Source organism: Nyctibius grandis, chromosome 3, assembly GCF_013368605.1.
Source record: "Nyctibius grandis isolate bNycGra1 chromosome 3, bNycGra1.pri, whole genome shotgun sequence".
In the NCBI taxonomy this organism is placed as follows: domain Eukaryota; kingdom Metazoa; phylum Chordata; class Aves; order Nyctibiiformes; family Nyctibiidae; genus Nyctibius; species Nyctibius grandis.
Genome location: NC_090660.1, coordinates 95,026,037 through 95,051,754, shown reverse-complemented (window position 1 = coordinate 95,051,754; position 25,718 = coordinate 95,026,037). Strand labels below are relative to the sequence as shown.

Below are 25,718 nucleotides of genomic sequence, written 5' to 3'. Positions count from 1 at the left end.
AAATATTAAGAAATCCCATCCCCAAACTTACCTACTTTTAAGAACCTACAGAGCTGCTGCCATATTTTAATTGTAGTTATTATTTTATTATTACTCCATTTTCTAAAAAGAATTTTCTAGTTCTTATAACAAAATTCCTTTTAAAGAGAAAATGCAGTGACAAGTTTCATGCAGGAAGCCCAGTATAATGTTTATTGGTTACTGTTGTTTCATGTTGGCTCTTGAGAAGTTGATTGTGGATTGATTGTTGGACCGAGAATGCACTGCTCTGGTGGGGACAGCAGGGTCATTTTCATTTGGTTTTATCTACAGAGAAGAAAAAGACAATATGATATAATCTTTCAAAAGAAAATCTCCGCTTTGCAATTTGTCACTCAGAGAGGTAATAATGGAGAAAGAGTGCTAGGAGCTAGAAAGAATGATTATTGCTCCCTCACTCTATTGCAGCTTTAGCCTTTAGTCCTCTCTATTACAAAGGCTTTCTCCCTTATGACAGAGGAAAACAAATAGGATGCTGCACTCTGTTGCTGCTACTGATGCCCTGGATGAGGTTCACTGTGAGGCAGCTTTAAAGGAATGATAAAATGAAATGTGGAAAAACCAACTTCACCCTCCCACCATTGCAGGTTTGTTCCTGTCCTCATACTAATTAGCACTAAGAACAGACCCATTTTATGTGAGGTGCAAACTGGGGCTTTACATCCATCTATTGGGAAATCATTTCTCAAACTAGCTGATCTCGTTGTTGGTACACATATGCACCCAAAAACTCAGCCTGGATTTTGTCACGCTTACTGCCACCCACTGTCCCCCTGACCCATATTAATCAACTCCCCTGCCCTAGCAGACAACATTCCAGCTTCAGTTGGCATACAGTAGCATCATGTCTCAGTTGTGCTTGCTGAAGGTCTTACCTAGTTCTTTTACTTTTTCCTGAAGCATTTCTTCTGCTTGTTAAACAGTTAAAGAGTGAGGTGGTGTTGCCTAGTCCTTCTCCCCAGCAGCCTTATCCCACCCCTAGCACTGCACTGATCCTTGCTAGGTTCTTCTGAGAGACTGTTCAACTCACTAAGCCAACAGAAAACTAACCCAGAAAAAGGAAGCTAATTGTTTGCTGCTGGATTAGCAAGTAAATCAGCTCACAGAAAGCACCAGGGCATGTACAGGTGAGGGAGTGTCAATAACCAAGCTACACACTGCTTGGAGGAGAGGAGGGAAGGGGAGATGCCGAGTGTTATTCCCCTGTTAGCAAGCACTGAGCCTTACAGCAGCTCAACCATCCATTAGACTACTGCTGGCACTGACTGCAGCACCTCTATTGCATGAAGACAGCTGTTGTCCTTGCAAAACAGATCTATCAGCTTAACCCAAACAGCACAATTGGTGGAGAGTTATTGGCTGTAACACAGGGACACTAAAGAATTTAATTTTTCACATCAAGCTGATTTTGGTTTTTTTTTCTGCAAATTTGCAAGCCAAACATTTATGCTTTGTTTATACTCCTGGTGTTACCTGAACTCAGGTTTTCTATGGGCGTTCACTCAACTGAACTTTTTAAATGAGGCTCCAGTCAGAAAGAGGTACTCCATACCTTGGCTGCCACACATTTTCATCAAATTTAAAGATACCAAGACAACTCAACTTCTGACAGGGCTTATTTCAGACAAGCCTGTCACAAGTTAGACAGCCTGCTACCCTTCTGTTTTCTTGAAGTTTCAGAGAAGCATTAACTAAAGTAGTTTTCACTAATCAAAAGAGATAGTTACCTGCAAGAGCCAAAACTGGGGAATGAGCCTATTATTTTGGTGTGATGGATGCTCCTGAGACCATGCCTGTATATGGTGCTCTCTTAACAGGAACAGGCTGACACATCTGCAACAAAATATTTCAAATCTTTCACTATTATTTGTCTTCCCCTTGCAATTGCTAATTGGATATAATGAAAATAGCAGTCCTATGATAACCCAGCTTTGTATGTTTTGCATCCCAACACTTTCATTAAACCTCTCTCTTGAAAAAATGCCTTACACGGGGATTAAACTGTTCAGTTCTCAGCTTTCGTCAGGAGCTGGGTGGCTCAATTTGCTCAGCACTGTAACAAACCAATTCTAAACCAATTTTTTTGAAGAAGCAATTGACCGTGTTCCACCTTATCTTATTGATGCTTCTCCCTTCCTTAGTCCAAACAGATCTGGGAGTGGCAAAACCCCAGAGGTTATGGCACATAAATAATTAGGATATGTTAGTCTGATTCAACTTTTAGATCCTGCTGTGAGTCCCACTGATTCAGGTTGTGATTTTAAAATATACTTAGTCTGGGTGTTTTTGAAAATCCTACTCACAATAAGTCAAACTAAGGATGCAAAAGCATTCTTCATGAATGCTTGCACGGTAAATAGGCACTGAAAATTCAATCTTCATGTATTTTGCAGATTTCTCTTAAAAAAAAAAAAAAAAGAACAAGAGCTTGAACAGAGCTATCTTGCTTGGTCCAGCAGTACACTTTGCACATGTTCAGCTTTTAACACATTCTTGCTAGAACAGAGCCAAGTGTTCAATATTCTACAGGTTTAGCTCCAAATATCTGATCCATGAAAGTGTTAGAAAATTATTGATTTATTCCTCAGAGTAAGATTTTTTCCTGCATATGATGTTAAGACTCTCTGATTTTCAGTGAAATCAGTGATGAAATGTAGCCATTAGTCAGATTACCCATGAGCAAAACTTTGTCCACTTTTACTGCAAGTGGGACATGTTTATTTTAAAAAGTACCCAGGCTTAGTCTATGAGCTGTACAGACAACCCTAAGGGCAGGAACTAGTCTCTGATATTTTTCTGTAAGATAAAGAGCAATAAAAATTGAGTTCTTAGTTTCATTTCCTCCCACCTTGGCAGATTTTGATTAGTAAGGGAAATTACCGTTGAATCCCCAAACCTCTCTTCCCAAGAGCTAGTTATCCTCATGTTGTACAAAGCATTACAGAGATTTATTAGTTTAATTAACCTGCTCCCGCTGCCCAACTCTTTTGTAGACATATGGAGGGAATGGTGGACGGGAGATGTATTTTCCGTCTCCTGCTGTGACATTGAAAGCTCCACCTTCATAAACCACTTTGCCTCTTGAAACTGTTGCAACTGGGACTCCATGGCAGACCATTCCTTCAAATATATTGAAGTTGTTGGCCTGGTGATGTGTCTTTGCAGATATTGTCCTGTGTTTACAAAACAAAACAACACCCCAAATTACCATGATCCTTGCATTTTACTTCATTATAAAATTTTCAGAAATTGATAAAGGAAGAAAATTTAGCAGCATTATTAAACTACGACTTTGTACAGTACATCATGGAACAGCTGTAAAAATAGGATAGAACATTAACATTTCATTGAACAGTAATTGCATTTCAAAAGAATGAAGAGGGAGTCAAAAGGACAGAACTTTGCAGCCTTGAAAAAGTTCTACTACAAAGAGATTAGTGGAAAAAAAATCAGGTTGTAATATTTTCTTTGGATAACATGACTTCATTCTGCCTTGTCAAGCAAATATGTATGCACAATAAGGTCAGAAAAAGCTCTGACCTTTTAGCTAGAATGACTTGCAATTTCAGGTTTGAAAAGTATGGCTGCAATATTTCAAAGACTGAGACTCACAAATAACAAAGACTATTTCACTGGAAAGTCAGTAGATGGTAATGAATTTTGGTAACTCTTAATGTGAGTCGGATTGATCCAGTGACTGACAGCCCAAATATCTCGATGCTGCTAAATAATAATGACAACATCACACTTCTACATATTTTTCCTCCAAGGGTGTTAAGCAAGTTATTATTTTAGACATCAACAGTACTCTTTTGAGCTATGGTATTATTGCTTTGTTTATGCATAGACGACATTCTTTATGATCACCATTTTTCTAGCCAGTTTCTCCAACCCTAACTGGCTACGTTAAAGGCAGAGCCAATGCTAGAGCTGACATTAGCATCTGGAAGTGTAGGTTGTGTGTGCTTCCTCTATTATCTTTTTCCCTAGTGAGCTACTTACTATCTACTGTATTTAAAATGGGTCACAAGATTTTGAATTTGAGTTGATTATTTTATTAACTTCCTGTTTCCAATCCACATGATTTTTTTTAATATAATTTGGAGAGTTTATATTTTTATTGTCATCTGTAATTTCTGAAAGGAAGGAAGCTTCATGCTTTTGGCCAGCAGTCAGAATTTTCCAGAATGGGTGTATATATAGCATTAACATCATTCCAGAGACTACATCTTTTGCAAAGAATTATCAAAGTCAAAACTAATATGAAACATTAATAGATTAAATTATTGATCTATTTGGACAAGAATTTTCTAAAACTTTAGTTAACATCCTTATCAAAATGAGAAAACCACAACAAAATCCGTATCTTTCTTGAAGTATAGCCTTTTCCAAAAGTAATCACATATCAAATATTTCAAATGATTACTTATACAGAGGTAAAAAAAAATTGTGGAAGGATACTTAGTTTTCCTTTCATATCACTCTGTTGAACTAAGAGAAATTGGTTCTACTAAGGGCTACATTCAAATCTTGGTGGCAGCTGACTTTTCAAAGGCTGTATATATAGAAATACTCTCTATGACCAACCTGCCCATAGGAATAAAAACTTTTCCTTATTCAGCACCCCTTGGACAGAAAAGTTATGCATGCATGCTCACCAGTATCAGCATCATCTTGTAGATAAACAGTGGAAAGAGCAAGCAATAGAAGTCAGACGTCTCTTGTATTCACCAGTCCTATGAATACTGTCGAACAACTTTATCCATGGGTGTTATAATAGCCCTACAAAGAGTTTGTGAACATATTCCTCTAGCTTATTGCATTACTCTTATGGGTCCAATTGCTAGAACAGTAAGTAAGAACAACTGCAATATAATTATCTTTAGCATTCTCTGGGTATACATCATATCTATTTGTGCAATGGCACTGGGACACGAAAAGAAAAATGGACAAGGTAATCTGAGCAAATGAACAGAAAAATAAGCAAGATCCTTCAACTCAACATGAGGTCTTTAAACGCGCTAGAGCAGGATCACTTAGAGGTAAACCCAGCTCAGAGGTAAGTACGTTCTTCATAAAAAGATATAAAATGAATGGAAGGTAGCATGTTTAAAAGAAATATCCATTTGTACAGATAAACCTTACAATATGAAAAAACACATTTCCCAGATCTTGTCTCAACAACAAACTTGTATAGAACTCATTTATAACTATTCTGTTGAGATAAGCCCTAGGTCACGCCGCCATTTCTGAAGGTGAAGCACATTCTCCCTGATGAGGATCACCAAAATTTGTCTGTGATTTAACCCTTTGACATTATCAACGGCAGTGGAAGTTTCAGGTAGCAAGTAAGCAACCAATTAAAACAGAACTAGACAGTATGCTTGGGTCTGAAGCTCACAGCTCAGCAACCTTATGCAACAGACCGTTTACTGCTGTATCAGCCATTTCAGTAGCAGGCAGCTTGCTGTGAATCTTAGCAAAGTTCCAATGTTTGCTCCCAATGTCTGAACACTATTGACCACTCAGCTAATGGCGAGAATGGCTGTAACCCACTTATAATCCAAGAAACCAAGACTGCCATTGTAGTGAAGTATAATATAACAGCTGTTTTCATCATTCTAAGTGATGCCTGACATAAGGGATTACTCAACATGAGGAAGCAAATTCTGACTCCACGCTTCAAAAACCTGAACTGGATTTTTTTTATAAAATGTGTAAAATTCTCTAATTCTGGTTATAAATTACAGTGGCTCTTGTTTCAAACAACCCTTTCTCAAATGCAGACTGAGATCAGAATGATTACTTCAACATTTAAAAGAACATTCTCTTCTACAGAGAGGATGCAGCAAAGACATCAGGCCCTGTTTTGTTCCTACTTACATCAGTGTTTCCATGTAATTGACTTCACCTGCTTTTGATACATCTGTCTAGCAAAGAGGTTTTAGGCTATCAATGTAAAACTTTATATTCTTTTAGTACCAAAGAGGAAGACTGCTTCTGAAATTGTCTTTTTTTCAATCCTATGCTTCTGTCCAAGTAATTTACAGTCAAATAGCAATTATTTTAGTCTAAGAGCAATTACCAGATTTTTCCTGACTGTGTGAGGATTCAGTGACTACTAATCCTTTATTTATTTATGCTGTATGTGAGAAAGGGCTTTACTGCCACTCCTAGAATATCTAAATAAACTACAAACTGAAGTTTGAAATTTAGAAAAGAGCATCAGATTAGACTAACGCAGCAAGCTGTAAGATGAAATTCAAGACTGTACAGGTGGTCAGCTCAAAAGTTATGCCCAGTAGTTTTGTTAAGGAGTTAGAGGTACCAGTCATCATTTCAAGTCAAACACAACCCAGGAGCATCATAAACATGTCTACGTCTCAGTGAGAACCTGAAATACTAAATAGTGAGTTACAGTCATGCAGGAGGGGGAACTGGATGAAGGGAAACCATTAGACATTACAGTAATCTTCTACCCCTCATAATGCATAGGGCATGAAGCTACATCAGCCCAGTGAAGGTGGATGTCGGAGTAGAGCAAGCTCTAGAATCTAAACTTTGACTGCTGTGAGGATTACCACTTTAATTTTCAAGGAGGACATAAAAAAATTAATAATTTAATTACTTTCAATGGATATTGGATGCATGCCTCACACAGTTTTCTTAAAAAGTTCCAGGTACAGGAATATGAAGGAATTCTGTAGTCAACAGCCCTTAGGCAAGAATAGCTGTTCAACGTCTCAGTAAAGGGAGGACACCTATTTTATAATTAATTAATTAATTTTAAACACAGTAATAAAGGCAGCTATAATGACCCCAGTCATTAAAAAGAAAGAGAAAGTCTTAAAAATCTGTGTGTAAAAATGCTAGCTATAAGCCTATAACGTGGATTAAAAATCCCATGGCCTATTTTATATTAAAGAATTGCAATAACTGCACATGCAAATACATGCAAGCAGCTATTCAAGTTGTATTCCTAGCCTCTTAAAAATATCTTTAAATATGCATTGCCTTTGAGCAACCATATGAAGTGAGGAGATTTGTGGATAAAATAACAGTTGCAAGAAGAGGTAGGAAGCTATTGTTTGGGAGCTCCAAGTCAAAGTGACTTATCGGCGGGATGGGTTCTTTATCTCATGTAATCATATCTCCTAAAATTCATCATTTTAAGATGTGTAGAGAATGACAACAAAATTATTTTTCTGTTTATGGTAAGTAACTCATTTGTCAACAATACCATCACTCTGGTCCTATCAATCATTCCAAGCTGATATGGTATGGAAGCAAAAATTGTCAAACTGTATAATGCGCAGGAGGGAAACAGTAATGAGAAATTAAGCCTGCAGAAAGCGTAAAAAGAGAGGAAAATACAAATGAGTATATTCAATGACTAAAGATGATCTGGAAGTGATTACCGGGGAGAAAAAGGCAAGGTTATATAAGGAGAAAATAAGAAATATTTAATTTTTTTTGGTAATATTTCTAAGATTCAGTTCTCTAAAGAGACCAGCTGACATTTTCCGAGACAGCAAGTTACTAGGGAAACGTACATCATGCTCTCTTAGAGAGGCTTATTTTGTTACAGTTCACAGAACCACAGAGTCATTGAGGTTGGAAAGCATCTCTGGAGATCATCTATTCCAAGCCCTCTGCTCTGATGGTGGTCAGACAAAGTAGGTTTCCCAGGGCCGTGTCCAGTTGAGTTTTAAGTAACTCTAAAGATGGACACTCCACAATCTTTCTGGGCAACCTGTGCCAGTGTTTGATCACCCTCACAGCAAAAAAAAAAAAGTTATTTGTTATGTTTAAATGGAATTCCCTGTATTTTAGTTTGTGCCTATTGTTTCGTTCTCCATGTCCCGTTAAATTGAGATAACAGGCCTTTGACAGGAACTCTGATTCTAGTGAATTAGTGTACATTCATGTGTGCACACACTTGCACTTGTGCAAAAGAATATGGGGCTACTGAAAATGCCAGAACATCCTTGTCCTATGCATACATATTTGTATGCCACATTATTTCATTTTGCCTCATTGTGTCTAGATGCAGTTATCCATACAGTCAGTATTCAAAATTATGCTCATTCATCGAAAGAGCAAGACAGTTGTACCATTATTTATTCTAATCATTTGCTAACATCTTCGTTTCTTCCTCTTTCATGTTATGAAAAATTACAGGCAGTAGCTTGGCAAAGAGTGCTTAAATATTGTAACTTGTCCCCACTTAAGTCTCTGAGGCTGAAGACTTAACTACAAATGACACAGACATAGGCTGCAGATTTTGGTTCTAACAAATGCAAAAGATTTATCCACGAACGTATCTAGACGCAAGCAAAGGCATTGAGGGAACATATGCCGGTGGACTGCGGCACTTCTGCTTCTCACTGATTTGCATCCAGTAACTGTCTCCCCTAAAATGCATAAACAACACCAGATAACAGGGGCTAGAAACCACGTCTTCCCTAGTCATGTCATAGAAGGTAGATTACAGAATAATATGTCCTTTTCCTCCCTCTCCTCCTCACCTCAGGACTCTTGCCTTCCCTGCTCTTCAGGGACCGCACTCCAGCAGCTGTGCGCTTGGGGTTACAGCCACCGCTGCTGTGCTCAGGGTTGAGCCCAGCTCCATTGGCACATGTGGGGCACACACTGGGCCTGCCAAAGAGGGCCACTCCAGTGGAGCCCCAGGAGGATGGGGTGAGAGACTGCTACCTGCACAGCCAGCTCTGCCTCTGCATTCAAAAGTAGCTAACTTTTAGGCTATACTTAGCGAGTGGAAAAAAACTGGTGGGTGAGGCTTCCCAGGCTGCATGTTGCTATAATGAACGGCTGGACTTAGAAAGTTAAACTCCATTCGAGACGGGTTTTTTATCCCTACGGGAGTTTGATCCTGCCTTTGGGGCCTGATCCAGGGCTTACTTGCAAGTCTCTGACAGGCTACAGTGAGTTTATTGAGCCCTAATATCTGCCAGGAGCTGAATGTCTCTTATGAGATCCTTACCACTTTCTGCCCCTACTTTACAAGGGATGCTCAGTTCTTTCCACAGTCTGAATTGGGTACTGCAGTATTTAGATTCCTTGCTGAGCATTTCACAGAATCATAGAATCAATCAGGTTGGAAAAGACCTCTGGGAGCATCGAGTCCAACCATTGCCCTGACACCACCATGTCAACTAGACCATGGCACTAAGTGCCATGTCCAGTCTTTTCTTAAACACATCCAGAGATGGTGACTCCACCACCTCCCTGGGCAGCCCGTTCCAATGTCTAATGACCCTTTCTGAGAAGAAATTCTTCCTAATGTCCAACCTGAACCTCCCCTGGTGAAGCTTGAGGCTATGTCCTCTTGTCCTATCGCTAGTTGCCTGGGAGAAGAGGCCGACTCCCACTCCGCTACAACCTCCCTTCAGGTAGTTGTAGACTGCAATACGGTCACCTCGGAGCCTCCTCTTCTCCAGGCTAAACAACCCCAGCTCCCTCGGCCGTTCCTCATAGGTCAGACCCTCCAGACCCTTCACCAGCTTGATCGCCCTCCTCTGGACTTGCTCCAACACCTCAACATCTTTCTTGAAGTGCGGGGCCCAGAACTGGACACAGTATTCAAGGTGCGGCCTCACCAGTGCCGAGTACAGAGGGACGATCACTTCCCTAGACTGGCTGGCTACACTATTCTTCATAGAGGCCAGGATGCCATTGGCCTTCTTGGCCACCTGGGCACACTGCTGGCTCATGTTTAGCCGGCTGTCGATCAGCACCCCCAGGTCTCTTTCCGCCAGGCCGCTTTCTAACCACTCTTCCCCCAGCCTGTAGTGCTGCATGGGGTTGTTGTGGCCCAAGTGTAAGACCCGGCACTTGCTCTTGTTGAACCTCATGCCGTTGGTCTTGGCCCATCTATCTAACCTGTCCAGATCCCTCTGTAGGGATCTCTGAATTTCAGGGATTTCTGAAACAAGCCCTAGAGATTTTGTATTCTTGCTTGCTTTCAAATAGCTAAAGGCATCAGCTATAGAGGACACTGATTTGCTGACAGGTGACATTCCCTTTTCCTTCCTTACTCTGCCCCCTCCTTCTGGAATAGTCTTTACAGTTGCTTTTGTTTCACAGACTTGGGGCTATTATACTATTTGTGTGCAGCTGAAAGAAGTCAGTGAACATTCTTGATCAAAGCACAGATTAAAATAAGTACAGTGAGTACCCATTTGCTGCGTACGTGCGTTTTTCCAAGGAGCTCTCACAAAACAATCCTGTGTGCACAGGCTGTACGGATGCTGAGGGTGTTGAGGTCTGCAAGATGATGTTTCGTGGCACACGGCTGCAATAAACCAACAGGTCTCTTTGGTATTTGTGTGTTCTTTAATGAATATGCAGTGAGTATAAGGAAGCTAAGAAATAGACCTAACCTGGCAGAACTCACAACCCATCTTTTCTAATGCAGTTTCTAGCTAATTTATACATTTAACGTGTTTCTTCCCAATACTGCTTGCTTTCATGCAGACCTGATAAAACCAGTATTTGGAAGCCTTTACATACAGTAGCAAATCTGGTAACTGTTCATATAACATTTTCTGCAGAAATTACCAGAAAATGCTGCAGAAATAGGCCAGTCAATGAAGCTGACCCGTAGAAGGAAAGCCTCAGCTAAAGTGGCAGAGTGCTGGAAGTGGAACCTTGAATGGCAATTGCTCCCAGCTTGCACAGCTGTCATGTTGAATTCACTAGGGCTTTGCAATTTAGAAAGAGAAAATCCCAAATGCTCAGATTGCACCCAACACACTGCTATTGTGCAATGATGTGGGAGGAGAAATGCAGCTGATTTTGTAGGGATACATGTTTTTGTATTTTGAAGAGCTTCACCACCTTTCAGAATGACTTCATAATCTTCTAGACTTCCTCTGACAGATTGTGGTAATATCAGTTCCTCACAGCAATACTTCAGCATCTAACTCTTTAGGCTAATATCAGCCAGTATTTTAAGACGACAGCAACACAGCATCAAATCAGAACTGGAAAATTGCATCTTCCTCTCTTACAAGATTTAGATTTACAAACAAGAAAAAAAGTTACGCTCAAAAGAGGAAACACTTTGCAATAAAGAGGAACAAGCCTATTGTGAAATTGGAAATCACTCCCCAGAGTAAACAAAAGCACATGAGGCTGCACCTTCTGTAATATCTTAAATGGTTGAAGTCCATTAGCTAGATCCTTTTTTTCTGCTGGGCTGTTTGTGCCCTCTTCAGGATTTGTAGTGAAATGAATAGACAAGCGCTAGTGAGATTTATTTATTCTTACTCATGTAGTTCACACAATTGTACCTGCAGAGAGGTTTGTTCCCAGCAAAGCCAAAGGCATAAACAATGGGAACAGTACCAGATCAGAAAAAAAGTATTTGCCGAACTTAAAATCAGGTCACTCAGTAAGAACATACAGTTTAGTGTCTGAAAAAATACTTGAAGAAAAACTGTACCTTCACAGCTGCAGTGGGCAAAAAGGCAATTAAAGCACTCAGGAGAGAGTGAAGGGAGGCAGAAGGAATGTTTGGGAGGCAAAAGGATAAATAATTACAGGAGGTGACAAAGCACCCTGAGAACAATGTCAGAACTCTGCTATCGTTCTAGATTCATTTGTCCCCAGGCAGAGCAGAAGTGAGCTCACGAAAGAATCTTTCAGGTTTTTTTTAATCAGAGTTCATAGCTCCACTCTCCTGAAATAACTCATTGCTAGTATCTCAAAATATGCTTGCTCAACATGCCAGAAGGCATAATGCACATGAAAATCTCCCTGAACCAGCACTGGGCAGGCCTCTGTGTTTATTGGGGTTGACACTCCTGAAACTTCTCTTGCTGGCGCTGCCAGTTTTTTGTGAGACTTCTGAATAGCAGCCTCCATGTCCTCAAGCTTTTCAGCTTAAAACACAGAATGCTTTTCCTCTTGCCCTCACATGTTTTTGGTACTCATTAATATACTGAAATGAGTGAGAATTGCATTATCAAAAGTTCAAAACCCAGAAGATTGTTCAAGAAAATTTTTTTTAAGGTAAGTCTAGGATTAGGCCTTTTTTTTCCTCCATTTGGCTCCCAAAATCAGATTTGCCCAGTTACGTTTCAAAACTTTCCTCTACCATGAGGGCAGTATTCAGCTCTTTTTTTAAAAAAAAAAAAACAAAGGCTGAAAATCTAATACCGTCTGAGTTACAACAGCCCAGGCTTTAGGAACACCAAACACTGTGATAACCTTGATGAAAGCAGGCCATACTGTCATAGAATCATAGAATGGTTTGGGTTGGAAGGGACCTTAAAGATCATCTAGTTCCAACCCCCCTGCCATGGGCAGGGACACCTTTCCACTACACCGGGTTACTCAAAGCCCCATCCAACCTGGCCTTGAACACTGCCAGGGAGGGGGCAGCCACGACTTCTCTGGGCAACCCCTTCCTGTGTCTCACCACTGCCCAACACCACACAAAGCTCCTCTAGGGTTAGTGACTGCTATCTTCTATGGATTTACTGACTATTTGGATGACACTGATGAAGAGATTTAAAGGAGGGTCAATGTGTGCCTTCAGCGCAGTTGTACGCACACACTGCTCACTACAGCTCAGCCCAAGATGAAAGCACCAGCCCAGCACAGCTCCTGATCTGCTGCTGCTGCTGTGTGCAGGGCTGGATGTGGTCAGCTGTAAGAGTCAGCTGTTGAAGTGCCTGCAGATTTAAGCTAACCTGCTCAGCAGCTGAACAGTGGAGATGCCCTCACACAGCCCATAGGCATCTCAGCTGAGAAAGACAACAGCCTAGATGAGCTGGCTCTGTGACAGCCGGCTGCCAGACCATTTCCAGGCAGTTTAAACAAGACCAGGATGGGGACAAGCGCCAGAGCAAGACTCAAGACATATAATGCTTGAGATACTTATAGTGGCCTGAGTACGGAGCTGGCTGATGGTGTGAATATACCTGAAGACAGGAATCAGCTGTAATGCACAGCATGCTATGTGAGTTGAGGCTCCTAGAAAGACACTGCATGCCCTCTGTAGCAAAAATGTACAATGGCATGAAGTCATACAGGGTGAGACATCAGCACACCTTTTGTGCATCTGTTGTTGGTGTGACAAGCTCGATTCTAGCAGACTTACTATGAACAAAAACTGAAAACTCCTTAAATAAAAGCATAAGCATGCACAGCTTGAGCTTCCTGTATCAGAGGTCTCGCCACAGTCAGAAAAACCTGTCAGGCGTATAGCAACCTCTTCCACAAGGAAGAAGAGAAGAGTTTTAGTTGTTGGAGACTCGCTCCTAAAGGGAACTGAGAGCCCAATATGCAGAGCTGACCCCCATCACAGGGAGGTCTGCAGTCTACCTGGAGCCCGAATCAGGGATATCACCAGGAAACTCCCCAACCTGGTGAAGGCCACAGACTACTACCCGCTGCTGATCTTCCAGACAGGTGGGGAGGAAGCTGCATCCCGTAGTCTGAGGGGGATGAAGAAAGACTTCAAGGCCTTAGGATGGTTGGTGAAAGAGTCTGGGTCACAAGTTGTTTTCTCCTCCCTCCTTCCATTTTCGGGTGATGACATGGGATGGAATAGTAGGATTCTCTCCATAAATGCCTGGCTATGAGACTGGTGCTACAGGCAGGGCTTTGGGTTCTTTGATAATGGCTGGTTTTATAAGACACCAGGCATGACGGTAATACATGGGAAAGGTTTATGTCGTAGGGGCAAAAGAGTTCTGGGACTGGAATTAGCAGGGCTCATTTGGAGAGCTTTAAACTAGATTCGAAGGGGGATGGGGTTGTAGCTGGGCTTGCACCACTGGGGCAACGCTCTAGTGTTGAGGTAGACCAGGAGGCCTCCCATCCCCCTGGGGTGAAATCGGTGTGCTCAGCTCGCTCCCTGAAATGCCTGTACACCAATGCACGCAGCATGGGGAATAAACAGGAGGAGTTAGAAATCCGTGTTCGGTCGGGGGGCTATGATCTAGTGGCAATTACAGAGACTTGGTGGGACGACTCGCATGACTGGAATGTGGTCATGGATGGCTATGTCTTGTTCAGGAAAGACAGGCCACTAAGGAGAGGTGGTGGAGTTGTTCTTTATGTGAGTGAGCAGCTAGAATGTATTGAGTTCTGTCCAGGGGCGGATCAGGAGCGAGTTGAGAGTTTGTGGGTGCGAATTAAGGGGCAGGCTGGCAGGGGTGATACTGTTGTGGGTGTCTATTACAGGCCACCGGATCAGGAGGAGGAGGGTGATGAGGCCTTCTACAGGCAGCTGAGAGCAGTCTCACAATTATAGGCCCTGGTTGTTGTGGGGGATTTCAACTACCCTGATATTTGCTGGAACGCCTACTCAGTCAGCCATCCCCAGTCCAGGAGGTTCCTTCAGTGCATTGATGATAACTTTCTGATGCAAATGGTGGATGAGCCAACTAGGAGAGGAACGCTGCTGGATCTTATCCTCACTAACAAGGAGGGTCTGGTTGAAGCGGTGAAGGTTGAGGGCAGCCTTGGTTGTAGTGACCATGAGATGGTGGAGTTCAGGATCTCATGTGGCAGGAACAGAATAGCTAGCCGAATCACAACCCTGGACTTCAGTAGGGCCAACTTTGGCCTTTTCAAGCAATTGCTAGGGGAAATCCCATGGGACAGGGTACTAGAAGGTAAGGGGGCCCAAGATAGTTGGTTAGCATTCAAGGACTGCTTCTTCAGAGCTCAAGATCAGAGCATCCCAACAGGCAGGAAGTCAAGAAAGGGTACCAGGAGACCTGCATGGTTAAACAGGGAACTGCTGGGCACACTCAAGTGGAAGAAGAGGGTGTACAGATCATGGAAGGAGGGGCTGGCCACTTGGGAGGAATATAAGCCTGTTGTCAGAGGATGTAGGGAGGCAACTAGGAAAGCTAAGGCCTCCTTGGAATTAAACCTTGCAAGAGAGGTCAAGGACAACAGAAAGGGCTTCTTCAAATTCATTGCAGATAAAATCAATGTATCTGATTAGAGGCGATGTAGGCCCACTGATGAATGAGGTGGGGGCCCTGGAGACAGAGGATAAAAAGAAGGTGGAGTTACTGACTGCCTTCTTTGCCTCTGTCTATACTGCTGGAGGCTGTCCTGAGGAGCCCCGGACCCCTGAGGCCCCAGAGGAAGTCAGGATAGAGGAGGAGTCTGTCTTGGTTGATGAGGGCTGGGTCAGGGACCAATTAAGCAATCTGGACATACATAAATCCATGGGCCCTGATGGGATGCACCCGTGGGTGCTGAGAGAGCTGGCAGAAGTCATTGCTAGGCCACTCTCCATCATCTTTGCTAAGTCATGGGCAACGGGAGAGGTGCCTGAGGACTGGAGAAAAGCAAATGTCACTCCAGTCTTCAAAAAGGGCAAGAAGGAGGATCTGGGTAACTATAGACTGGTCAGCCTCACCTCCATCCCTGGAAAGGTAATGGAACCTGTGAATGTAGTCTATCTAGACTTCAGTAAGGCATTCGACACTGTCTCCCACAGCATCCTCCTAGACAAACTGGCTGCCCGGGGCTTGGATGGGTGGACTCTTTGATGGGTTAAAAACTGGCTGGATTGCTGAGCCCAGAGAGTGGTGGTGAATGGGGCAAAGTCCAACTGGTGGCCAGTCACTAGCGGTGTTCCCCAGGGCTCAGTTCTGGGGCCGGTGCTGTTCAATATCTTTATAGATGATCTAGATGTAGGGATTGAGTGCACCCTCAGCAAATTTGCAGATGACACCAAGCTGAGTGGCAGTGTTGATCTGCTGGAGGGTAGGAAGGCCCTACAGAGGGATCTGGACAGGTTAGATAGATGGGCCAAGACCAACGGCATGAGGTTCAACAAGAACAAGTGCTGGGTCTTACACTTCGGCCACAACAACCCCATGCAGCACTACAGGCTGGGGGAGGAGTGGTTAGAAAGCGGCCTGGTGGAAAGAGACCTGGGGGTGCTGATCGACAGCCGGCTAAACATGAGCCAGCAGTGTGCCCAGGTGGCCAAGAAGGCCAATGGCATCCTGGCCTCTATGAAGAATAGTGTAGCCAGCCAGTCTAGGGAAGTGATCGTCCCTCTGTACTCGGCACCAGTACAGAAGCCGCACCTTGAATACTGTGTCCAGTTCTGGGCCCCGCACTTCAAGAAAGATGTTGAGGTGTTGGAGCAAGTCCAGAGGAGGGCGACCAAGCTGGTGAAGGGTCTGGAGGGTCTGACCTATGAGGAACGGCCGAGGGAGCTGGGGTTGTTTAGCCTGGAGAAGAGGAGGCTCCGAGGTGACCTTATTGCAGTCTACAACTACCTGAAGGGAGGTTGTAGCGGAGTGGGAGTCGGCTTCTTCTCCCAGGCAACTAGCGAGAGGACAAGAGGATAGCCTCAAGCTTCACCAGGGGAGGTTCAGGTTGGACATTAGGAAGAATTTCTTCTCAGAAAGGGTCATTAGACATTGGAACGGGCTGCCCAGGGAGGTGGTGGAGTCACCATCTCTGGATGTGTTTAAGAAAAGACTGGACATGGCACTTAGTGCCATGGTCTAGTTGACATGGTGGTGTCAGGGCAATGGTTGGACTCGATGATCCCAGAGGTCTCTTCCAACCTGATTGATTCTGTGATTCTGTCTGAACAACTTGTCCTTGGTGCTGTCTCTAGGCACATCAAGGATAAGAGGATCATTAGGGGCAGTCAACATGGCTTCACCAAGGGGAAGTCATGCTTAACTAACCTGATAGCCTTTTATGAGGACATAACCTGGTGGGTAGATGATGGTAAAGCAGTGGATGTGGTCTATCTTGATTTCAGTAAAGTGTTTGACACAGTCTCCCACAGCATCCTCACAGCTAAACTGAGAAAGTGTGGTCTGGAGGATTGGGTAGTGAGGTGGATTGTGAACTGGCTGAAGGAAAGAAGCCAGAGAGTGGTGTTCAATGGGACAGAGTCCATTTGGAGGCCTGTATCTAGTGGAGTCCCTCAAGGGTCCGTACTGGGATTAGTACTATTCAATATAGTCATTAATGACTTGGATGAGGGAATAGAGTGCACTGTCAGCAAGTTCGCTCATGACACAAAACTGGGAGGAGTGGCTGACACGCCAGAAGGCTGTGCTGCCATTCAGAGAGACCTAGACAGGCTGGAGATTTGGGCGGGGAGAAATTTAATGAAATATAACAAGGGCAAGTGTAGAGTCCTGCATCTGGGCAAGAACAACCCCATGTACCAGTACAAGTTGGGGACAGACCTGTTGGAGAGCAGTGTAGTGGAAAGGAACCTGGGGGTCCTAGTGGACAGCAGGATGACCATGAGACAGCAATGTGCCCTTGTGGCCAAGAAGGCCAATGGCATCCTGCGTTGTATTAGAAGGGGTGTGGTTAGCAGGTCAAGAGAGGTTCTCCTCCCCCTCTACTCTGCCCTGGTGAGGCTGCATCTGGAATATTGTGTCCAGTTCTGGGCCCCTCAGTTCAAGAAGGACAGGGAACTGCTAGAGAGAGTCCAGCGTAGAGCCACGAAGATGATTAAGGGAGTGCAACATCTCCCTTATGAGGAGAGGCTGATGGAGCTGGGTCTCTTTACCTTGGAGAAGAGGAGATTGAGGGGTGACCTCATTAATGTTTATAAATATGTAAAGGGCAAGTGTCATGAGGATGGAGCCAGGCTCTTCTCAGTGACATCCCTTGACAGGACAAGGGGCAATGGGTGCAAGCTGGAACACAGGACGTTCCACATAAGTATGAGGAAAAACTTCTTTACGGTGAGGGTAACGGAACACTGGAACAGGCTGCCCAGAGGGGTTGTGGAGTCTCCTTCTCTGGAGACATTCAAAACACGCCTGGATGCGTTCCTGTGTGATATGATCTAGGTAATCCTGCTCCGGCAGGGGTATTGGACTAGATGATCTTTCGAGGTCCCTTCCAATCCCTAATGTTCTGTGATTCTGTGATTCAGAACTAAGCTCACTCCTGGTTCTACCACTATATTTGGTCTATCAGCTAGGGAGAAGATATTAGGAGGGTAAGACCCCACACTTTCACCACCTATCCTGGCCACCTTTGAATATGTTTGAAGCAGCTGTAAGTTCAAAACACAAGCTTGTAATGGGTCATCCTGCAGGAACACAGGCTCCTCTCCCTGCTCTTTGCAGTAGGAGGAAGCTAAACATACTCCAGCACTTAACAGAGACTCTAAGATCCCAAAGTGGTTATTTTTACTCTTAGGATAGACACCAAGCCCTGATAGCATACTGTACAGACCTTGTTATTTTTGCATTTGGCCAGCAATCTAGGAGAATTTTTTTAAATCCATCTAGAGATCAAAGATCTCTGCTTACATACACTATTGCAGGAGACAAATAACCTGCAAATAATTCACGTGAAGTGCTGTTGAAAAACACCATAACCTCACCCCAAAGCCTTATTGCTGTACAGAGGCTTTGAGATATTTTTTCCTCCAGAGAGGTTGGATGGGAGGAAATAACTACCCATACATACCTTGTAGCTTTGGGATCCCAAATTACGATGTCAGCATCAGAACCCACAGCAATTCTCCCTTTCTTAGGGTAAATGTTAAAGATTTTTGCTGCATTTGTGCTGGTAACAGCTACAAATCTGTTTTCATCCATTTTTCCACTGTACTGCAGAAGAGTACACAAAAGGAAACTCATTACTTTTTTAAACACGGAATGAAAAAAATGTTCCTGTTGTTGAAAAGGCTAGGATGAGTGACAGCTCTCTGCCAACATCACATCAATTTTTTTTAGATGTCATACTGAAATAAAAATAACTATTTGTCTCAGATGCACATACTGCAATGTACATTCACTGAATATGATAACTTTGTCTTACTTTATCCCACAGTAAAGGGAAAAAAAGACAACTTTAAAGCCAAATGCTCTGTGAATCCAGTCCCAAGTCAACTGAAATATATTTTTTTAGCTGGCTTTGAATCTGTAGTCCTGCTCAGCAGTTTCCTCAGAAGACATAACATCACTCAAGTATCTAGGTTTTGGAAAATGGTGACACAGTATTAAGGAGAGCCTAGAAGATGATAAAGCAGAGGCAAGGCACAATGTGTAATACAGGAAAGCTGATTCGCAAATCTCTTCGGCAATAACACAGCAGATAGTACTGTTCAGTAAACGTTTGAGATCAAGTAGTATAAAAAACAGGTTTGCTGATGTGACAGATCAGCAAAACAGCAAATAATAATAGATATACATGTGTCTTGGGACTGTCCACTGCTACATAACTAAGTTAATCCTGTCTCTGTGACTGTTGTTTACTCGGAAAGCCAGCTACACTGGCAGTAATATTGTGCATAGGTCAGTCCAGGAATCAGAATGGCATAAAACCACGTTTGTATGGTGGCCTGTGAGCAGTCATCTGAGAAGAAAATAGCTCCTCCAACCGCTAAGTTTGAGAGAGCTCAAAGAGGAAAAAGTACAGAACTGACCAAGTCGAAACTGTGGGCACCCCTTTCCTTTTACTTTTCTTTCACTTGTTGAAAAAAAATGCTGCAAGTAAATGTACTGTGCACTACTGCTGAAACAATAGCAGTCCTTTGCTGCTAGACAATGGAAATGATCCTCTGGTGCTGTATTTTAAGCACTAAGAATCTTCTGTCTCCCAGGACTGTAAAGTGAGAGTTAGTAAGGACCCTGTTATGGTATTTGATCAAAGGAGTTATCCTATGATAAATACACTCAGTAAAACTGGAGAGTTGATAACTGCTGAGAGATTATATTTTGTTGGAGAAATCAGTTACCTCCATGTTCAGACATCTTTATATACTTACAACACCTTTTTCCCAGATGACTGACATCCTGTCTTCCACACCATTGACTCCATTAGGGATTTTTGTGAAGTCATCCTTCCCCAGAGCTTTCTGGCATATGTCAAAGGTGCAATTGTCAGTCCCTGTCACAGACAGGTCATCACTACAGAGAAACAAAGTTCATTATGAATCAGAGCATGTACCAGACAGCGCCACACAGGAAAATCTGTTGCAAGGCAGGGTAGATCCAGCCATCCATCCTGCAAGGAAAAACTGATATGCCCTGCCAGCCTGTCTTCAGTCCCATCCTCGAAGAGTAGCTCCACAGTAACAGCCAGTTCCCCTCTGAAGTAGTTTCCTCTTCAGAATCCCCTCAGAAGAAACCAAGCACCATAATAACACTTTTACTTTGGATCTGTCAAAGGTGTCCCACAAATGAAGGACTGTCCCACTTTACTGAGAGCAAGGGGCTTGGTTTCATCCTCACTTGGGCAATTTTACTGTCTCACTCCATATGCCCTGTGAAATTACTAAAGATCTGCCCCACCATCAGCCAGTCTTCAGGCATACCTTCACAGACTCTTCGGTCAAATTCAGCCCTTTTGTGGAGTTAAGCTTTATTGGTAATGAAATACCAGCAAACAAGACATTTTGTTAACTGCAGGTATCTGAAGGATATTTCTGTTCCTACATCTTTCTGGAGGAGATGCTATGAAGTGGACGACTTATATCTACCTTCAGAATTCAGCAGGCTGAGTTTTTATGCAGTATCCAAATTTCAAGTGAAAAAGGCAGCTGACAACAAAACCCAGAACCCCTAGTTGTGACCCCACTTTTTACACATTTCCTACCGACTTACAGCCTTACTCTTCCCCTGGTCATGTTTCAATTTTTGCTGCAGTATTAGGAAGACAAGGCTTATTGATTAAAATCAAATGGGGACAGATGGCCACAAGAGTTCAGAGAAACAAAATCTGAACACTTTCTAATTTCTGTAACAAAAAATCTTTTTCATCTATGGTTTCACCTTCCATTTCTCTTTCCTGATAATGTAACTTTCTGTACTTAGAAAATCTCGAGGGCAGTTATATACTCCAGACAGAATTTGCTGTGTATTTGGGCATCAGGTGTCACTGTTCATCTGCTTACTTGGCCAGTAAGTTCATGAGGAAACCAGGAGTAGATGGATCTGGTCTCAGTGGAGGTCCCATGACATATGCTGCAGCATGAGCCCAGTCTTTATTCCAGTAGTTGGTGCCATCAGTGCCAAGACTAGCAGCAATAGGCTCCCCATAAACCACCTTTCCTGAAAAATGTAAAGAAATAGTATTGTCATCAAACAACATAAAAATGCATATCTTGTATTTTCTCTGTTCCAGATCTTTTTGGTGGCAATGGATATAAATTTGAATGAGTGTTTCAAACTAAACACCAACATATGGAAGGGCATAATAACCTATGCTATAACACAGCATCTCAGTTCTGAATATTCTGCTGGTGATCTCCCAATATATTTCCTCATAAGAACATTGCTTGGGCAAGTTTTTTAATTAAATTGTCGACAGATATATTATAATGGGCTTTGCACATTGTTTACCATGCATGTGATTGAGATTTCAAAAGGAACACAGTCTTCAGTTGCATTAATTATGTTCAAGATCCATATATTTCTTGGTAGCACCTGTTTGGTGCTCTGAAATTATTGACTATGTAACAATGTAAGTTAATATACACAGCATACAGACTTTGCAAGATGGTACTTTTGTCAGGTTCTTCTTCCAGGAAGAACAATATGGTACCAGACATAAATTTAAAGACTGTAAATATATTTCCCAAGTCAAAAACTATAAATAATTTAATTTTAAAAGTTATCTCCCAAATTTTAATCTTTAATTTTTTGCTGCACAGTATTCTAGATTCCTCAGAAGAGGACACCAGCCCAGACCGGCTCTTAGCCTTTGGATAGAGCTAATATACTTTAACTATTTTTTCCTTCTAGAAAACACGGGTTTGAAACTCCTCAGAACAAGATGGGAGATGAAAAAAGACGTTTCACTCCCTGAGGAGGTGGTCCAGCCACTTTGCAGTTCTGTAGGTGACACGTGGTAATGCCCCTGACTGTGATGGCCACCAAAGAACCAGAGCGGGCTGGAACCTCACACACCCACTCATAGGCTGCTTGGTGCTGGTTAAAGGCAGCTTCTACTGGATCCCAGCAAGAGCTTTCTCCCTCCCCTGCTCCCTACAGACAGTGGGTATCTTGCTACGGAACCCAGATTTCACTCCAGGCACAATTCTTATTAGAATTATCACTGCAATACCCCAGCAAGGGCTCAGCTGGTAATTGCTTGGTGATACAAGAGAGTGACCTTCCTCTGGCTTTCTGCATGTAAAAGTCATACATTCATGGTACTGTTGGAAAACAACAAAGCAAACATTTTCATATTTCTCTCTGTACGTTAGATTCTGGTACTTCCATGAGCAACTGGATTATAACTGCTACACTAGCATAGGTAGCTGCTGAGGAGCTCAATTATTTTCAAAATGTTTCCCACTGCAGCAGTGCCATTCCTTAAATCTGTGCTAGACTTGCAAACAGGCCTCATATAATTTAAAATCCATAGTTTTACAGTTATTTCTACGAGGTTTCAAGACCTGCTCTGACATTACTGCACTGTACATTTACTTCAAGATCTACATAGTATAACTTCTTCCACGACCTAAAGACTCCCTATTAGCATTATTAATTTGCTATAACCACCTCAGCATGCTCTGACATGCTGAACGTGCGTGTCTCATATTGATGCTTTGGCTTGGAACATTCTAAGCTCCCAGTCCCACTTACCTACATATATTATAGATTTACACTGGGCTCAGAGGGAGACCACCACCATTTTTTGGACTTGAAATCATGACTTAAGCAGTTATTTACTCTTTTTCGCATCTTATTTTCAAAACTTAAAGCACTGATTACGAGGCCATCCATGGAAGTGATATGACCACTCAGTGAATGAGGAGGTTTGAGTCAGATTATTGTTGTCCTAGTTCAGAGCTGCTGCAGGAGTCAGAGGGATCTTGGCTGTCCCTGGGCAACTCCAAACACAGTATTCAAGGGCAGGCTGCCGCAAACCTAGATATATGCAGAAAAAGTCCTGCATATATAACCAAAAGCCTTATTAGGCTTTTGACAGATCTTTCATGAGCAAAGTCGGTAGAAAGAGGGGAGGGGGAAGTGTGATGTGGTGTGTGTCTTTCCTACTGCAATTAAACAAGCTAAAGAAACTTCCATCCAAAGTAAACCTGAATTATGAATCATTAGGACATATATATAAATGATAAAAGTTAAAATGGTAGGTAAGGAGTAAATGTTTAGCTTCCACAAATAATTTTCTTATCTCAGTTTTGCAACATAAAAATGGAAATAATTCTCCAAGCTCAGTCGTATGTGCTGAGTTGTTTCTAACTCATGTACCACAGCTGATGACAGAATTTCTGCAGTCAGAATTTGACCTGAGCAGCTCCCCTTGTTCCCATGAGTGGAAAGGAGTACAAGCCGTTTCCTCAAGTGATTTTGAGTTTGAACACTGCAGCTTCAATGGACTATACCTGGACACTTCTGCTGACTGTGCAATTTCTTGCATTTCATTTGGGCTGTGACTAGCCAGACTGAAGAGTACAACAATATCAAGATTCTGATTTAGTCCAAATAACAAGGAAATTATGCATTGAGGCTCTTTTAGCTCAATTGGCAACAAGAAAATTCTGCATTAAGGTTCTTCTAGCTTGATTGGCTTCTGCCTATAGACATAAAAGTAGTGTAATGTGGTAATAAATCAGGTCTTTCCATTTGTTATGTTTCCTGCAGTAAGCAGAAAGTGTTCTGCTGTTCGGTCTTTCTGACATCTCTGAGCTGTGGATTTGGTGACTTCTTCATCAGATGCCCTAACTGGCTGGCAAAAGCTACTTTCACATAAATTACTTTAAAACAAAGAAGAAAAGGCAATTGCAATTTATTTTACAACCTATCAGAACTCAAAAAGAGTTATAATGTTGAGAAACATCAACTAACATTTAAAAGCTTGAAAAACTGGTCCCTGTGTGCTTATTCTAGAAAAAGTTTCAGAAGCACTCAAGGTAAGGTCATATGGGGCAAAGATACTCACTGACCAGCTGTGAACTGAAAGAAGCAGAACTGCAAGGCAGAGTTTATTGAATCACACATAGCATTGCATGAATCAGGCTATCTACAGTCTGGACCTGAGCTGTCCTGCATGAGCCAGCTAAAAAGTTGGCATTTTTAGTTGCACTCCTGTGCTCAGAATCAGCTTGAGAGTCTGTATACCCACAGCAATGGACATGCCATTCCTCTTGCTAAGAGCAGACCTAACCCGTGACTGATGATACCAACTTTATAAGTCTAAGCATGCTTCTTGTAATCTGACCAAGTACATATTTTTGTATGCACTTTTTAAAAAGGGAGAAACCTTTTTAAAAAATTGACTTTTTAGTAGGATTCTGCTCTCCAGTTCTGATCTGCACTAGAAAGTCTTATTTCCTTAGCTGTAACAGCACAGTTAAATGGGCAAAGGGACACGATCTCTAGCCTTTTTTAGTACACTTAGAATGAAAGCATTTTTAAGTGTGAGTCAGTATAAATCATATATCCCTAAATCACTTTTATTAGCCTTGTTTCTCCATAGATGTGACGGAATGGGTGACAGGGCCACATTATTTTTCCCCTGTAAATTCACATCAGTGAGTCCTAAGGAGGGAGCTGCACTGCCTGACACCAGTGCTCTACAGCCTTGTCTCCTAATTCTAAGAAAGACTTTACTCAATAGCAGCAAGAGGATCCTCTTTGTCTTTGCACTCGAGAGAATGAGACTGTCATGCACACAGAGATATCAGACTGCCATTCTGTGGAAGCAGACAGTTCCTCTACCTATTCTAGCAAGATTCAAGATCATGTTTTGCACAGGGATAAAGAAATAGCCCACTGAGATGAGCAAGAACGGTTCTCACAGAGAGGTGCTGTCTTTGACCCTCACAAGGGAGGAACTGGTGAACCATTGCTTTTGGCAAACAGGCTGGTAGGGACCAAAAAAAGAACAGGATGGGGGCATGATTTAACCTGTCCCTCTCCAACACAGTCACAACGTGGAAATCTTGGATTATCTGTTGGATATTCAGCAGCACTGTAGCTGTTACTGATGTACATTAAAAACATGCTGCTACAACCTAGAGATTTCCTTCGGTGAGTAGTGTTGCTGGAGATCAGAGCAGACATAGATGGTGGACTTTGGCATGGAGGGGAGAAGGAAAGACAGCAACTCATGTGATTCCCCTAAAGTTTGCTAATTCTAGTGTAAGAACTAGTATGCCTTTACAGTCTATATGACTGATTTTAGCCTTTAAGGTCTGAGCCATAGCTCACTGAGGACAACTGAATTATGCCTACTGTCTTCAGCAAACTATATCAGGCCTTCGGTCCCTACCTCTAATATTATTTTTCAACTTGTGTAGCTAAATGAGGGACAAAGAAGAATTGGGCTCTGACTTATACTTTTGACTAGGAAAATTACCATCCCACAGAATCTGAGAAGCAACGCTTCAATTCTGGTATCACACCCAGAAAATAGATGGTGCTCACTGAAGACCAGTGTCTCCCCTTCTGAGGTCAGTGATAAAATAGGAAGGGATATCAATCTTCTTCTGACATGGGCAGGGATGAATATCCACCCACACACTGTACTTCATGCTAAGTGCTTGGAAAGGAACACGAAAAATTTCAGAATTGTAAATAGCAGGAAGATAGCATCAAGAGATGGAGAGATAATCTTGAACAGATGAATAAACGGCATTACAGTGAACGTTTCAAATGCTTGACAGCCTTCTGGTTTTTAAGAGTTTACATAGCTTTCACATTAGAGTG

At 42.5% G+C, this 25,718-nt stretch overlaps 1 protein-coding gene across 1 annotated transcript in view; it reads right to left on the bottom strand.

Moving 5' to 3' along the window:
• Nucleotides 1-236: 236 nt before the first annotated feature.
• Nucleotides 237-25,718, bottom strand: part of DPYS (dihydropyrimidinase) — a 38,324-nt gene continuing 12,842 nt past the window's right edge. Inside the window, exons 6-11 of the mRNA XM_068396277.1 lie at nt 20,936-21,092; nt 19,808-19,949; nt 18,505-18,647; nt 3,005-3,212; nt 1,767-1,872; nt 237-306 (exon numbers count right to left, since the gene is read on the bottom strand). Of these exons, the coding sequence (XP_068252378.1) occupies nt 1,798-1,872; nt 3,005-3,212; nt 18,505-18,647; nt 19,808-19,949; nt 20,936-21,092 (725 nt within the window). The 3' untranslated portion in view covers nt 237-306; nt 1,767-1,797. The remainder of the gene's footprint in view (nt 307-1,766; nt 1,873-3,004; nt 3,213-18,504; nt 18,648-19,807; nt 19,950-20,935; nt 21,093-25,718) is intronic.